The 17279-nt window shown below is 35.9% G+C and overlaps 7 protein-coding genes across 7 annotated transcripts; 6 read left to right on the top strand and 1 right to left on the bottom strand.

Moving 5' to 3' along the window:
• Nucleotides 1-159: 159 nt before the first annotated feature.
• On the top strand, nt 160-1158 carry SPC42 (Spc42p; the record flags this gene model as incomplete). The annotated part of the gene is made up of 1 exon (XM_071051079.1): nt 160-1158. The coding sequence occupies one exon, from the start codon at nt 160-162 to the stop codon at nt 1156-1158; it is 999 nt and encodes a 332-aa protein (XP_070907775.1).
• A 734-nt stretch (nt 1159-1892) lies between these two features.
• Nucleotides 1893-2570, top strand: VPS24 (ESCRT-III subunit protein VPS24; the record flags this gene model as incomplete). Its single annotated transcript, XM_071051080.1, has 1 exon — nt 1893-2570. One exon carries the CDS (start codon nt 1893-1895, stop codon nt 2568-2570), a length of 678 nt encoding a protein of 225 aa, XP_070907776.1.
• Nucleotides 2571-2921: 351 nt separating this feature from the next.
• NFU1 (Nfu1p) lies at nt 2922-3695 on the bottom strand (the record flags this gene model as incomplete). Its single annotated transcript, XM_071051081.1, has 1 exon — nt 2922-3695. The coding sequence occupies one exon, from the start codon at nt 3693-3695 to the stop codon at nt 2922-2924; it is 774 nt and encodes a 257-aa protein (XP_070907777.1).
• A 1029-nt stretch (nt 3696-4724) lies between these two features.
• On the top strand, nt 4725-6269 carry PTM1 (Ptm1p; the record flags this gene model as incomplete). The annotated part of the gene is made up of 1 exon (XM_071051082.1): nt 4725-6269. The coding sequence occupies one exon, from the start codon at nt 4725-4727 to the stop codon at nt 6267-6269; it is 1545 nt and encodes a 514-aa protein (XP_070907778.1).
• A 975-nt stretch (nt 6270-7244) lies between these two features.
• On the top strand, nt 7245-11150 carry RGT1 (Rgt1p; the record flags this gene model as incomplete). Its single annotated transcript, XM_071051083.1, has 1 exon — nt 7245-11150. The coding sequence occupies one exon, from the start codon at nt 7245-7247 to the stop codon at nt 11148-11150; it is 3906 nt and encodes a 1301-aa protein (XP_070907779.1).
• A 1135-nt stretch (nt 11151-12285) lies between these two features.
• UGP1 (UTP glucose-1-phosphate uridylyltransferase) lies at nt 12286-13791 on the top strand (the record flags this gene model as incomplete). The annotated part of the gene is made up of 1 exon (XM_071051084.1): nt 12286-13791. The coding sequence occupies one exon, from the start codon at nt 12286-12288 to the stop codon at nt 13789-13791; it is 1506 nt and encodes a 501-aa protein (XP_070907780.1).
• A 1018-nt stretch (nt 13792-14809) lies between these two features.
• On the top strand, nt 14810-17104 carry TUL1 (ubiquitin-protein ligase TUL1; the record flags this gene model as incomplete). The annotated part of the gene is made up of 1 exon (XM_071051085.1): nt 14810-17104. One exon carries the CDS (start codon nt 14810-14812, stop codon nt 17102-17104), a length of 2295 nt encoding a protein of 764 aa, XP_070907781.1.
• Between the last annotated feature and the right edge of the window lie 175 nt (nt 17105-17279).

Here is a 17279-nt window from a genome sequence, read left to right on the forward strand (position 1 = left end):
CTATTCTACTTCTCAAAGAAAGTGGAAGTGGAAGTGTTCGGATAATAGAAGGAATAAATAAAGAAGAATTCAATAAAACCTGTGGAACTCATAATAGTATAGTAGTATTATTCTTTATTAAGAAGGCTAAAGAAGAAGATTATACCAATTTTTTTAAAAATGAGTATTTCACCTACTCCAAGAAGATATAACTCAAGAAGTGACAGGTATTATTCATCAAAAGTAAATGATATCCCGCCATTTGATTTAGCGGATAATTATAATAATAAATACACTAGGTATCCTATTCCAAACAATCTTGGGGATGAAAATGTTGATCGCTTAATTCCAGAAGAGATCAAACTACAGAAGAAGGCAATTAATGATCTTATTTCGCAAAATAAAAAACTCCAAGCTACAACAGCTGCACAACGTGATGAGATAGAACGGTTAAATATAATAATTGGTCAATTTCGAGCTAAGTTGACAAAATATAGTGTGTTGAACAAGAAGCTTCAGGAGGAAATAAACGGGAAAAAGAATAATATAAGATATTCTCCACCTGGGACCGCGGCCAAAGAGAGCTCATTTGAATCATCCTTTGAAAATGCAAATGATTATATTCAAATACCCAAAAAGAGAGAGGAAGATATTTACATGGATGAAAAGTTTAATCCTAGTACGAAACAACTGAACGATAAAGTTGATAAACTAATGGAATTACTGGCGAATGTACAGAAACAGCAACAGCAACAGCAATCTGGCTTTACAGATTCTTCCCCACGGACGGAACAGAATACATTACCAGTTACTAGTTCCCCTAAAATACGAGACCCGTCAGAAGAGGATATAATATGTCAAGAGAGTGCCGAATTAAAGAATCTGGAGAATCAAATAGAAGTAGTGAAAAAGAAACTGCTTATTAAGAAAGAAAACGAACTACGGAAATTGTCACTAGAAAATGAACTGATAGAACTTATGGGACAACTGTCGGCTGATAGTTCACCATACCATAACAATACAAAAAGAAGAGTCGATAGAAGATACGAGGAGAGTGGTGTGTCAGATAGTATTAAAAGGGATGACAAGTATACAAAGGAGAAAATCAAACCTTTTAACCCAGTGACTGACCATAACATATTAGAAACACCCACTCCTAATAGGCGGGATTCTGACTAATTAATTGATTAAAGGTAAAGTTAAAGAAATTTGACTTATGGGGTTGGAAATTGCGGTATATGTTTTTCATTCAATTAAACACCATTGACGGAAATTTAGTACATAAAAATATCGCCGTCAAGGCTTGTATTATTTTAATTATTTTTTTATTAATATATATTAATATTTGGTAAAAAAAAATCTCGTAACATTGAATAAACTGTCTGTAACAACTTAAATATTACACTTAGATAATTAACTTAGATCCCATACAATATTAAAATATTGTTAGGAAAAAATTACTCCGATACGGGGAGTCGAACCCCGGTCTCCACGGTGAAAGCGTGATGTGATAGCCGTTACACTATATCGGATTAGAAAACTGTTATAAAAGTATTTTATATCATATATTCATAATATCAATAAATGAAAAGGCAGTAAACTTTCTCAAATACAGATTGTACTAGTAAAATCAATCTCAAATTAAGTAACAATTGAATAGCAATATATAGCCTTGTCAGGACGTATAATCTTCACATATATTAATCGCCCATTATTTTTATATATTTACGGTGAATTATAAAGCGTCAAGTTCAAATGCCGCCTTTTTTTTTTGTTTTAGTTAAGGCGGGAGCGATTATTATCAGACTTTACCGTTCTTGAGAACTTTTGAATACAGTAAAGTACATTTTCGATTAATAAGGGGAGATAGCTACTATTTGGATAACAACTCGATAATTATAGTTAGAGGTATAATGGATTATGTTAAAAATGCTATTTGGGGGCCTGATATTAAGGAGCAGCAGAGAAATATTAAGTCTCTCCTGAGAAAGAACTCAAGGCAAATTGATAAATCTTTAAGAGAGCTTAGCGTGCTCCAAAATAAGACACAGGCTTTGATAAAGAAGTCTGCTAAGAAAAATGATGTTAGAAATGTCAGGTTATACGCAAAGGAGCTTTATTACATCAATAAGCAATATACCAGAATGTATACATCTAAAGCCCAGTTAGAATCTGTGAGTATGAAGATAGATGAGGCATTCAGGATGAGGACACTATCGAATCAAATGGCAAATAGTACAGGTTTAATGCGTGAGGTAAATTCTTTAGTCAGGCTACCCCAGCTACAAGGTACTATGGTCGAATTAGAGAAAGAGTTAATGAAGTCTGGTATAATAAGTGAAATGATTGACGATACTATGGAGTCTATCGATGATACTGAAGAATTAAACGACGAGGTTGATGCTGAAGTTAATAAAATTGTTGAGCAATATACTACAGAAAAACTTGAGAAAGCTGATAATGTTCCAACTACAGAACTTTCTAAACCTGTGGAAGAAACTGAACAAGAAGTACCTGAAGATGAGATTGAAGATGAGGCTGATAAAATGTTGAATGAAATGAGAGATCGTCTAAGAGCTCTGCAAAACTAAACTAAATAATGAAATGAAGCAATTTATCTCCCTTTTTTAAATTATTTTGTATGATATTTCATTGAACATCAACAATGCACCAAATTTAATGTAAATTGAACTGATTAATTAGTAAAACATCTTTATGTATTACTATTTTGGAAAAAAAGGGAGAAATTGAAACTAATGATATATATGTGTATTTATATACAGGTGTTATGGCTTAATAATACTAGTATAAGAAGCTGTGAATAGTGGTTGGAGAACTTTAACTTCTTCTACTATTATAAATAATTCGGTGCTATTTTGTACTTTTAAAAGTGGGATAAACTAGATACTTCACCTTTGTATGAGGCTGGTCAAATAACTATATCAAACGGTTTCTGTAGCTTGGTTTCTGTTCTTGGACTCGAGTTTCTGTTCCAGTTTATCAAATTCTTTCAAGGCAATCTCTTGCTCTGGGTCCATCATCTGTATTACTTCTTGTACTTCATCCACGTAGTGCTTTAACATCGATTCGATACCATATTTTAGTGTCACCTCACTAGATGAACAAGAGGTACAAGCACCTTGTAATTTCAAATAAACTGTACCTGTTTCTGGATCCCAGGCCCTAAAATCTATATCACCACCATCTTCCATAATGGCAGGACGGATTCTCGTTTCAATAAGCTCCTCAATAAGTTCTTGTATTTCTTCATCTTCCTCTGTTAAATCAAACTTTAATTCGTTAACCTTGTAACCAGACTCATTATCTTCTTTAATCGCATGGAACTCATCAGATATGACATCTTCCCCAGAAGCTAACTGCTGAGTCAATAAATCGACAACCTCAGGCTTGATTTGATTCCAAGGCACTTGGCTATCCTTATTAACAGTCAAGAAATCGTCACCTATCATAACTGACTCAACTCCGGGACACACCGTGAACACTTTAGAAGCAAGTTTTGAATGCTTAATCAGGTTCTGGTCGGTATTCTTAATCACAATACTCTTACTACCTCTGGTTTGTAACAGCTCACCGTCCTTAGATAAGAACTTTAAAGCATTTTCATTAGGAGTGGTTAAAGTTTGAATACTTATAAACCTGGAAAATGGAAAAGCATTCTTTCTCAACGTCCTTTGGACATTTCTAGCTAACATCATAATTGAAGAATATTTAATTTACACTCTTTGTTGAGTATTGCTTGTACTTATCTTATATCTCTGTTTTGCTTTAGTCACTACTTTTGTACCAAGCTATAAACTAATTTTAATAACTATACTTAGAGTGCCTTTAGTCAGATGCCCTTTCTCTAGTATAAGAATATTTCTTTGTACGGAGCGAATTAGTCAGCATTCGTATTTAAAAAAAGAAAGAAACTTATAAATATTTATATGCCCTCTACTCCGATAGTAATATCTGCTATTACGCCAATTAAATATTTGTGAATGTCGATATCGTTGTTATATGACTAATTCATCTATTACACATGGAGCATAACAGAAAGAAGATATATAAGTATTTTGTTTCGTATATATACATCATTCATTGATTACTAGAGATAGATGAAGAAAGCTTTTGTAACGTAATAGATTATAAGATGTTTTAATACAAAGTACAAGACAACAATAACCTATTAATCGGATCTTCCCCTCAATATTACATTCATAGGCCGTTGGTTCCAAGTCGGTTTATACGAATATGACTGTAATCCGGGTAATATATAAACTTATTACCCGTATTTATATATTCCGGGTAATATGATGTTAAATATATCCGGGTACTAAAATGATGCATGTATCCGGGTAATGTTTCTGTATGTTTTCGCCTTTCTCTTCTGAATAGCGTTATGTATTAGAGCAGTGTTGCGGGTTTTGGTGAAACAAAAAAAAAAGAGCTTAAGAGATAGGGTTTCTCGAATTTGGCCACCAAGGCACGTTATATTATTTCGGTATATCTCATTCTATGAAGGAATATTGTTAGATTTACATTTAGAAACCCTTTCCTTTTTTGAATACAAAAGCTAACAAGTACAAGAACGGTCAATAATATATTAATATAAAAATAAAAACTAAAAATAAAGGGTGAAAGATAATATCTATAAAGAAGGAATAAGGACAGGAAAAAAAATAGGGTGTTTGTTTAAGTATCCAATTGATAATAGAAGAAGAAATAAATCAATTTGCAATATAATGGTGAATAGTGGGATTAGGCGAATTTTTAATCTGTTATGTGTTCTGCTCTTTGCTGTAACAGTGGCAGCTAATAAGGAGAAGTTAAACCAGAAGGAATATGTGGTGTGTTCTGGTATGTACTCTAAAAGTGATTTCAAGGGGAAAGTGGATCCCTTCATCTCTTTCAATCTGAAGAGTTTTAAGAGTCAATTCCCTGATGATACAGTAGTTGTAGCTATCTATGAGTTCCAGGATATTGAACACTTAGGTGTATATGAGAGTGCTGACAGTCCAATGAAGACATACATCTGTGACGATGGGGCAGTCGAGAGAGGTCTTTGTGACGAAGATCATTTGAATGAATTCATTATTGTTGACACTCTGTATGATCCTCATTCAGGTGAAAACAAGACTCTTACGAACACAGTGATGACTTTCTCTCAAAGCGAATTAGGCCTTCATGATACTAAGTACCCTGTTACCAAAACTGGTTTCTATTGTGTGGCCGCTCTGCCAATATACAGAGGTGGGACCAAGTACGAGGCTATAATTAACTTCAGAAACAGTTATGGTCACCTAGCTGGTTCTGAGATTAATAAATTGCCACTATACGGTTTGCTTGCGATTGGGTACGGTGTCGCCATGGCGCTATACTCCTTTGCATTCTGGAAGCACAAGCATGAACTGTTGCCTCTACAGAAATATATACTGGCCTTCTTCGTATTTTTGACAATTGAAACTATATTCACTTGGGCCTACTACGATATCTGTAACCAGAAGGGTAAGACTGCTGGAACAGCAGTCTACATGGTTTTTGTTTCCATTATGTCAGCTGGTAAAGCTACCTTCTCATTCTTCTTATTATTGATTGTAGCTCTAGGTTACGGTATTGTTTATCCGAAGTTGAACAGGGCATTAATGAGAAAATGCCAATTCTATGCCTTGTTTACCTTTGCTCTATGTGTCGCATTCATTATTCACAGTTACACTGTTGACGTTGAGGACCCATCTCCATTGTTAATGATTACATTTATCCCATTCATGATCTCTTTGCTAGTCTTTTATTTCTTGATCATCAGAGCTATGAGCAAGACTACACAGTACTTGAGAGAGCAAAGACAAGTCGTCAAGCTGAACATGTATAGGAATTTACTACTTATTATTTGGGGTTCTTTCATTACTCTTCTTGCGGGTGTGATACTGTCCTCTGTATTGTTCCTGGGTATGAACACTAAGGAGCTAATCGAAAAGGACTGGAGATCAAGATTCCTCTTCACAGATTTCTGGCCTTCTATGGTCTACCTGATCTTCTTCTGTATCATAGCCTTCATTTGGAGACCTACAGACACAAGTTACATGTTGGCTGTCTCTCAACAACTACCTACAGATCCAGATAACGTAGCCGACTTCGACCTAGGAGACCTACAGTCTTTCGAAGACGACAATGAAGATCTGGAAAACCACTTAGCTGATGATATCAGCATAATAACAGAAGAAGAAGTCCCAACGAACTTCAGAGAAGAACCAGAAAATCCAAAGGATCCAAAGGACCCAATACCTTAAAAAAAAACTTTAAAAACTAAACATGTATATTTTTATCTTTATATAATATAAAATCTCAATATCAATAATATATTATTAATTGTTTGTAAGTAATATACCCTGGTTGATTGCTATACGGGTAACACTTTTCCAGCAATCAAGAAAAAAAAAAGTTTAGGTCGGGTCTTATATAAAAGACTACTACATCTTACAAAAAGTGTTTCTTCTAACTCTTTCACATGTCTTTAATCAATCTTTTCGTCATATTGATTTATATCAGACCAATGAAGACTAAACTATCAGATGATAGTATTGAACAGAAGTTTTGTTCTTCTGTTCTCTTACACAAGAAAAAAAAATATTGTTTATGATGATAACGTCATCAACAGATGACAACTTTGCTATAAACCCAGCTCTTCGACTCCTACTTAATCCTTTCTAAAAGGATTGACAGGCATGAGACCAAACCTACTTTTTGCTGATATCAATATTTTTTTTATTTCTTTATTTTTTTTATTTTTTTTTTCGAATGTACTTATATAAAGTTATATAAAGAGCTTCTCTTGTAATATCAACAAAAAAAGAAACGTAGAATAAAAATGTAGCAATGTAGTCTTGAACTAGCAGTGTTCCCTAAGTGCTACGATAGATTCCCGGAGATCCCTATCCTTCAAAGATTTTCTTTTCTTCACTCCTTTCTCGGACCCTGCTGAGACGGTCTTTGAAAGTGAGGTTGGGAGACGTTGGGAAGGGGAAAGGTGTTTTCCTCTAACTCCCTCAAATCATCTTCTTTCGATAATTTTCAATAATTTTTTTTTTTGGCGGGGGGATAACAAAACAAGGGCATCTTATTACTTTAAAAGCTGGGGTTCCTTAGGTACTTACAAAAGGGAAACTCATACTATAACATAAATATTCTTTAAGAACAAATATATAAGAGGTAAGGAGCCTTTTTTTTAAAAAAAGAAAAAGAATACAGGAAGCTCTTAATGTTCGATGCCGCATAATAGTGATAAGAAACGGACTAATGCGTCTAGGGCGTGTGATCAGTGTCGGAGAAAGAAGATTAAGTGTGATAGAAACCTGGAGAGGAATATATGTACTTCGTGCCAGCGTAATGGTGAGAGGTGTACTTTTGAGAGGGTTCCCTTGAAGCGTGGGCCTACGAAAGGTATACACAAAGGTGATGCAGACAGTAACAGGGCGTCGGTAAGTATTGGAGGTGGGAATACGGAGAATAACACACCAAACGCGATGTTTGAGGATGCAGGTATACTGCGGCCGAAGTCCGCTCTTGACGACTCGAATGTTGACCCGTTGTCGAGGCATGGCAGTGGGACTCCGCTTCTAGATACAACTTCTAATCCGGGACAACTGGACAGGAATAACACGGGTCTCGACGACAGGCTACGGAACTCCATTACTCCCGTAACACCAGCTAGATCTGGGTCTATCCTTCTCCCACCGCTTTCGCAGTATCCACAACAGGGCCCCGGAAGTAGCAATAACATACACAACGTTAACGGGAGTACCAGTATCAGCAATAGTAATAACACCTCTAATAATGTTACTAATAATAATAGCCATAATAATAGTGGAGAAAACAGTATACTATTATCCGGTAACCTTAGCCATACTAACCTACAACAACAGCAACCGTTTTGGAAAGTGCCTTATCATGAATTTCAGAATCAAAGGAGAGGCTCTATTGAGTCTTTACAAAGTGACTTATCAGTTAGAACGTTTAATCCCCAAGATCAGCTTGTTTACAATACTTTCCAACAGTCACCCATTGGCATAAAACACCCTTCTGATCCTACAAATGTGAGGCCCCAACTGACCACTACTAGCAATTTGGGTAGCGTTGTGGGGTCTAATGATTTGTTGTCTGGTAATCCAAACTACTGGGGATCAATGAAAGCCGGGTCCTTTTTACCTACTGGTGACGAAAATGATGATCAGATACCTACTAATAACCAGCGCAGATCCAGTTCAATACCATCGATTTTACGTAACTCTTCAACGTCGATACTGTTGAGCCAACCTCAACTACCTCACCCAAACGGTAACAGCAACAATAATAATAATAGTAATAATAATAGTAATAATAATAATAGTAATAATAATAATAGCAGCAATAATAATCTCCTGACGACTAGCAGAGGTGATTCCATTTCTGGTATCAATAATCCAAATTCGAATCCTGTTAATAACCCAAATTCGACTAGTCAGAGAAACTCGCAATCGCAACAATATTCATATTCGCAATTTTCCTTACAACCTAGACAAAGTTTTAACCAACCGTACTCAAGCTTCGGTCAATTTACCACTAATGGATTTCAATCAAGACATGGTTCTATAACAAGTGAGGCAATGTCACCAAATGCAGCGTTAATGTACGGTCAAAATACACAGACAGGCTTGCCTGGTGGTAATTCAGCTAATTTAAGTAATATTTCTTTACTACCAGATAAAACATTGGACACCGGTTTACCGTTTAAACAAGAAGACTTAAAGAATCAAGATTCGTATGCACTACGTGACCACAGTACTGGACAAGATGCTAATGTTTCAGACTTTGAGGCTAATAAAGATTTAAACAACATACAGAAAGAGAAGCGTGGCAAAACAACTAAGAAGAGGAAAGCTAAACAAGTAAATTCGGAATCTAAAAAAGCTAAGCCAAATAATAAAGCCAATTACGAACAGGAATCAATGAATTCTCCTGTCTCTGCCAATTTAACTCCACAGAACTCTGGATTCCAATATGGACAAATATTAGATGTTGAATTGATTGATCTGTACTATGAATTCATTCATGTTGGATTCCCCGTTATACCATTAAACAAGCAGACTTTAAGAAATGATATCTTATTGGTTAATACGCAACCAATTTCAAGCATACATGAAGTCAATTCGTATGTGATTCTTTGGTTTAGAAATTCTTTGGAGCTGTTAGTTCGTGTAGCATTAAAGAGAAAAAATAGTTCACACTCATTTGAAAATTTTACCACACCACTGCGATCAGCCTCCGGAGATGATACCTTCAATGATTCCCCAAGTAAAAATGATCGTCCTTCTTCTCGGAGTGATGCTAGGAACTCAATGGATGATGATGTTGATGGTATGATGGAGTTACAAAGTGCATTTATTACCGCTTTAAACGAATGTTTCCAACGAGTTGTCGATATACATCCCAAATTCAGAGAGAATAAAGACCGGATTTCCCCTAAAATTAAAATTATTTACCTGACAACATTCATTTTATTGAACTATATACTGGCTATTGTTGGATATGATAACTCTTTTGTTTTGGGAATGTCTGTAACAATATTCAATGAATTTAAGCTATACAAACTGCTGTTATATCCAGATAATGAAGACGATAATGAAGGAAATAGCGTATTTTATAATAATGAAGGAGGTTCGCTTGGCATTGATGGAAATGATGAAATGAGTAAAGGAAACGGTAATTTGGTCAATAATGGGTTAGAAAGGTCTGATGATAGAAGGGAATCAAGTGATGAGATTAATGGACCACGAAAAAATAGTGGGACAGATAATCATGGCGCAATTGGAGAAAATAACGGCACAAACTCTGGTAGTGATTCACAAGATAATGATATTTTAAGCAAGGGTAACCGGTATTCCATTTTATTCAAAAGACTATATATATTACTAGTAATGTTTGATTCCCTCCAAAGTTGTGTGTTTGGTGGTCCTAAATTGTTAAATGTTTGTATTACCAATACCACAGAGCGTTTTTTTACAAACTCCAAGAACAGTAAGTGGAACATTGAGGAAAGCTCTATAAGACTGAAGAGTGCACTAATGAGTTTAAAACTAGGAGAACTCCTCAGTGAGGTTGGTAGTAATAGAATCACCATGAACCACTTTGGTATAATCGCGAAGATATCAATGGGTCAGTCTAACGATGACAACGTTGTTTTCAATATGAAAAATCTTTCGTCTATTGGAAGTTATCATCAATTTATAGAAGGAAATGAGGGGTACAATGGTGTCAGTGACCAGCCATTGTGTGTGTCACAGTGTTTCCATAGGCTGTTGGTAACAAAGAGTTCATTCACAGTGTTACTACTCTCTTTGTTAGAGGCAAATACTGGTAAATTCAAGAAGCTAACATTGAGTAAGGCTAAAGAACTTGTTGAAACTCTATGTTCATTAATCTCAGTTATTCTACAGTTATTGACTTTGAACATGAGATTAAATCCTACAAATAGTATTGATCTGAACTACAGACCGTTAGTACCTACCCAGAATATGGAAGATAAAATGTCAAAGGAGATGAGTGATGATAATGTAAATGCCATGGTCAATAGCACGAAGTCTAATTCTGGTAACGAATTCTACCGCCGTCTCCTGGGTCTCGAACACGACAACGAGATCATATATTCAGATGTATCCCGTGGTGTCATATCTCCGTTCTCCATTGCCATTGTCCATGAGAGTCACAATATTCACGAAATGATCAAGATGATACCGACCATCCTAATTAGACTAGTTATGACCATAAGTTCAGAGAGCGCCTCCGCAACTCTACTGAGTAATGATAATGACAATGATAATGATAATGACAATGTGGTAAAACCAGAGAGCGCCATGGACGTCTCACAGGACTTAGTCTACAAACTTTCGAACTCCATGAACGATGTGGTACAAATTGCCAGTCTACTGAACATGATCAAACCCTTAAAAGTATTTGAACACGATTTTAAGACCTTCGAAGATGGTAAAAAGACCAAAAACTCACTACTGAAGAGACTATATTATGAAACTCATGATGTGAAAGAAAGTAAACAAGAAGACCCATTATTGATAAAACTCATCAATACAGGTTGGCAATTGCTAGATGATACAGAATTAGGATACTTGCAACATTAAACAATACAGTTATAAAGACATTTTGTTAGTTCGTTGTTTTTTTTTACTTCACATTACACTACAATCATATCCTTCTAAGATTTAAATAAATAAACTACTTGAAAGAAGAAAAAAAACCCCGCCGTACAGGTTCCCCACTTATCATTCCCCTTAAATACATATGTTAGTATATGGTGTTTGTTTTTTTTTAGGCAAAATAAAGTAAAATTATTTGCAGAATTATATAGCAAATCCGTTTGCACAATATATAAATATTTTACATTATGATTCACCTCCCCCACTTGATATTCATTTTGGGTAATGGTTGCTTTATTTAATCAAACCCCCTTCATATATCCCCCCCTCCCTTCACCATTTTTTTACCCCTCAGTATTTATCAAAGAATATCAACCACATCTTGCAGGTTCACTCCCTTTTTTTCTTAAAAAATTTCATTTTTGCCTTATGAATCGAGTTCCTAAAACCTTTCTTTAGTCTTTCTCCATTGGCATCAGCACTCCACGTTAGTTCAAATCCCTATAGCTGGTATAGGGAAGTCTCTTGTACTACTGTTTACATCTTCTCCTTACGCTCGCTTCTATGTCCCTCTCTTCCCACTGCTGCGCTGAGGGCCTACGAAGCTATTTTTGTAAGGTTCGCGTTTTAAGCTTAAAGGCGCGTTGTTCAATGGACAGTAGGCTAGCATGGCCCAGCAGCCCAGTGGCAGTAGCCCAGCAGTTGGGAGCGTAGGCAGCGGATTGTGTAGGTAAGAACCGAGGCAGGAGAGGAGGGGAGAAGGATTGTAGGCAGAAGGACTAGGCAGAAGGACTAGGCAAGAGTGTAGGCTGGGATTAAAGTCACGAAGGGGACAAATCAATTTAAAAAGGGACAAAGGGACCTAGGGGAAATAAGAAAAGAAACAAGGCAGGGAAATAAACAAGGTAATAACGAAGCAAAACCATCCTTCCCCCCCCCTTCTTATTTCTCTTTCTCTCTCTCTCTTCTCGATCTATATAAGCTTGACCTTTTAAGAATAAAGGAAAACTTGTAAACTAAAACTTATTAAGGATTATTCAATTATTCAGCTTTAAGAGTTAACGTTACTATAACTTGAAAGAAAACAAAAAAAGGGGAGCCCTAATTATAACAAATATAAATGTCTACTAAGAAACATACAAAGACGCATTCTACATATGCATTTGAGAACAACACTAATAGTGTTGCTGCCTCGCAGATGAGAAATGCTTTGAACAAGTTAGCTGATTCAATTGGTCCTGATTACGATGAAAATGTGCGTACCAGGTTTGAAAACGAATTGGACTCGTTTTTCACTTTGTTCAGAAGATACCTGGTTGAGAAGTCCTCCAGCAACACGTTGGAGTGGGACAAGATCCAGTCTCCAACTACTGAGGAGGTTGTCCGCTATGATTCCATTTCTCAACAGGCTGAAAACGTTGCCAGCTTGTCAAAATTGGCTGTGTTGAAGCTAAACGGTGGTCTTGGTACTTCTATGGGTTGTGTTGGTCCAAAGTCCGTCATTGAGGTCAGAGAAGGTAACTCTTTCTTGGACTTATCTGTCAGACAAATTGAACACTTGAACAGACAATACGATAGTGACGTGCCATTGTTGTTGATGAACTCCTTCAACACCGACAAGGACACCGAACACTTGATTAAGAAGTACTCTGCTAACAGAATCAGAATCAGATCTTTCAACCAATCTAGATTCCCACGTGTCTTTAAGGATTCCCTATTACCAGTCCCAGAAAACTACGAGGATGAGAAGGACTCCTGGTACCCACCTGGTCATGGTGACTTGTTCGAGTCTCTACACGCCTCCGGTGAATTGGACGCCTTGATTGCTCAAGGTAGAGAAATCTTGTTCGTTTCCAATGGTGACAACTTGGGTGCTACTGTTGACTTGAAAATCTTGAATCACATGATTGAAACTGGTGCTGAGTACATCATGGAACTAACAGACAAGACCAGAGCCGATGTTAAGGGTGGTACTTTGATCTCTTACGATGGTCAAGTCCGTCTTTTGGAAGTCGCCCAAGTGCCAAAGGAGCACATTGATGAGTTCAAGAACATCAGAAAGTTCACCAACTTCAACACTAACAATTTGTGGATCAACTTGAAGGCTGTCAAGAACTTGGTGGAATCTAGTGCTTTGGAAATGGAAATTATTCCAAACCAAAAGACCATCACCAGAGGTGGCCAAGAAATTAACGTCTTGCAATTAGAAACTGCTTGTGGTGCTGCTATTAGACACTTCAAGGGTGCCCACGGTGTTGTTGTCCCAAGATCCAGATTCTTGCCGGTCAAGACTTGTTCTGATTTGTTGCTGGTAAAATCTGATTTGTTCTACTTGCAACATGGTGCCTTGAAATTGGACCCATCCAGATTTGGTCCAAACCCATTGATCAAATTGGGTTCTCATTACAAAAAGGTTTCTGATTTCCAAGCCAGAATTCCTCATATTCCAAAGTTGGTTGAACTTGACCACTTGACCATTACAGGTAACGTGTTCTTGGGTAAAGGTGTGACATTGAGAGGTACTGTCATCATTGTCTGTTCTGACGGCCAAAAGATTGACATTCCAAATGGCTCCGTCTTAGAAAACGTCGTCATCACTGGTAACCTACAAATTTTGGAGCATTGATTCTGTTTTGTCTTCTCCCTATAATTCACTGTAATATTTACCTTTTTTTTGTTCCTCATTTATCAAGTTTTATTTTGTTTCACTACTAAAATATTTCTAGTGTGTTTTTGACAAAACAATCTATGTGCTCCATTATTTTTATTTTTAATGATCCTGAATTATATGACCCTTTTAACTGTTACAGAAAACCTTAATATGATTATGAAAAACAGGCGGAATAACAAAAAATATAATATGAACAGTACACTATTTTTAACCTCAATGTATTAAACTTTTTTTCCTTCTCCTTGGATTGGTGAGATGACGAAATTTAATTAACAATGAGGACTAAAAAGAGGTACTAGTTTTTTTTGTTGTTTTTTTGTCTATAACCACTGAAATGTATCATTCTTTTAACCTTTTATTTTTTTGTTTCCTAAACCGACTAATTATCCAGTAGCCTATTTTAAACCCTTTGGACATTCTTAAGTTTCCGTTGATTGATATTTTCAATTTTAGGTCTATACTAGATAGACCAAGTTTGAGACTTTAAGGGTAAAAAGTAAGGTTGCATCTTCGTGCATTACCATCCGCTCCCTCTATTTTTATAATTTAAGATATACCTATATATATGTAAGTATAAATCTAGGATACAATAACGAATACAAATATTAAAATTAATATACAAATGTAATTAACATATTTTAAAACTTTATATAATATATAATATACCGATCATATATCTTTGAACGTATTGTGCGCATGACTATTATACGGGTCGCCCCAGCCCTTAAAATGGCCTTAGGTCTCCCCTTGGTGATTAATTATATCAGCATAGACTTAGTGAAGTATTTTATATTGGATATCGAATAAAGAAGAGTACATAGAACCGATAGGATAAGCTAATTCAATCATATAAAACTAATTACTACAAAATTGCTGCATTAGTACCAATTTCATTGGATTTTTACTTTGATAATTGATAGATGATCTGAGAAGTCACCCATACGCATAACAAAATAGATAAAAAGAACTAAATATGGCGGAAATAAATATTAACACATTAGTTCTGATAGTAATTCTACTGTTTATTTTCTCTAATAATAATGCTGGTGACGGAGTAACCTCTCAATATCAGTATAATCAATTGCAGAAAGTGAAAGAGCAATATCAAATAGAATATGAACAATTTAATGAGATGACGATAAATGATAATTTCAAGAATATAACAGGGTTTAAATTAGCATACGAAGATGTGCTTCAGGACCCACCAATAAATGCTACTTACCCCTTGCCAGGTAAAAACTACGAAGAGTGGCATCATAACCAAAATTTTATGATACTCCCGGATGAGGTCACGAACATAATAAAGGAAGAAGTTTGGAATGATACATTCTATGAAGCAAGACATGAATTTTTTCCAGATAATATTACCAGTATCATTAATGGTGAAATAGAACGCTTGTCTACCGTATTTAGTCCGATAAGAATGCCAATTGCAAAGTTTTTCCAATCGATACGGTATGCAGAAAACAATACTGAAGATATGCCTCCTGAAGGAGACCTGTATTTTAAAACTCGAGATGCTATTACGAACATGACATATGATAGCGGTAAAATTAGTATAAGTATATCACCATTAGATTTAGTATCTAATTCCTTCAATGGACCTCCATCTCATCCTTTCAATTCCCAAAGTGATAGATGGAAGATGATCTCTGCTACAGTGCAATTTAATGACGAAAATGAAACACAGAAGGTACTGTTTGGTGGACTTGGTATTTATGATATCTTCAGAGGGCGTATATTATTAATGAGCTCAAGCGCCAAATTTAGCTCATTATTTGCCTTTCCCCACTATATGGAGTACTTTAATAACGCTGGAGATGAGTTAAATAAGGAAGTTTTTGAAGAGGTGAAGAAACTAATCACTGAATATTGGGAGACAAAAAACTACATTGATATACAAACTATGGACCATATTAACATTGCATTTGATAATGCAATCGAAAGGTGTGAATATATGGCTTTCTTACAGTTGGAGCCATGGAAAGGATATAGTAAATCTGATCTAAATATTATTGAGGATGAACTAAAATGGCCTATGGGAAGACCTGCTAATCTCTCGAAACTGCCTCCAGTGCGTATTCGGAATGGTCAGGTATATGCTCCTGACTGTGGCTTTTCTTTTTCTGTAAAGAATGGGTTTGGTACAAGATATGAGCTTCTCGTCAAAACTATCAGAAATCATGTTTTAATTGGTGTGTGTCTCTATATTTGCCAAATACTCTTGCTAATGCGCCAAATGCAACATACCAATACGCCTTCAATAATTAATAAACTATCATATTCAACTTTTTTCACAATAACTTTGATTGACGGCTCCTTGGCTATTCTTTACTTTGTTACTGCTAATGCCTATCCAGAATTGTACTTGCCATTAGTTGCCAGCGCATTTGTGACATATGTTCTCAGTACTATTTTTGAATTGAGATATATTGTATCCATTTTTGCTTCACAGGTGAATGAAGTTGGAATCGGTATCACAACTCTTTTTAGACGTGGGAATAATGGAGATTCTAATGAAGAAACTAGACGTAATGTTATTATACCAGATGAAGCTGCTATCAGTAACGACCATCTGGTAAAGTTTTTGATAGCAATGTTATTTGCAATGTCCTTTATTTTCATTTCATCATCATGGTCAAGACCTCTTAGAAATTGGAGTGAATACATAACCATATTTGTTCTCAATTCTTACTGGATTCCGCAGATTGTAAGAAACTGTGTGAAAGGTCTTCCTTCTAGACGTGAGCGTAGGAGAGTCCTACCAGTTCTAAACAGAAGAAGAGCGGTTAAATGGCCATTACTATGGCAATTTATCTTGGGTACAACATTCATACGTTGTATACCTATAATTTATCTCTTCTCATATTCAGCAAATGTATTTAGACATGAGAAAAATCATAAGATTGTCATTCTATTGATCTTGTGGCTCGTAATTCAGACGGGGATTTTGTACTCTCAAGATATTTTAGGTTCGCGTTGGTTCTTGCCAAAGCATGCCATCCCTGAAGAATACTCATATCATCGTGCCATCTCACAACAACACTTAATGGAGCACGGTGGGTCTGTAGACCATACTGTAGATTGCTCCATTTGTATGACCGAATTCCCTGTATACGTCGAAGAAATTCCTGAAACTCATAAAGTTGACAAGGAGTCCTATATGGTTACTCCTTGTGACCACATGTTTCATACACCCTGTTTGGAGAGTTGGATGAATTACAAACTACAATGTCCCGTATGTAGATCACCTCTACCTCCATTATAACCTATTTTTTAGCATATGTACTTTACAAAAGGACGTTCAATAATTAAATATAAAGCACCAACAAGTGAAGGGTTCTAAGCAAAATTCAAATATTAGTCTTTTAGTATACCATAGGTACATTGTAGATGATCCTCTGCTTAATAAGGCCAAGATCTTATATATATATCTAATAAAT

The sequence above is a fragment of the Nakaseomyces bracarensis genome, assembly GCF_045282275.1.
Source record: "Nakaseomyces bracarensis strain CBM3 chromosome Unknown Scaff5_0, whole genome shotgun sequence".
Lineage (NCBI taxonomy): Eukaryota > Fungi > Ascomycota > Saccharomycetes > Saccharomycetales > Saccharomycetaceae > Nakaseomyces > Nakaseomyces bracarensis.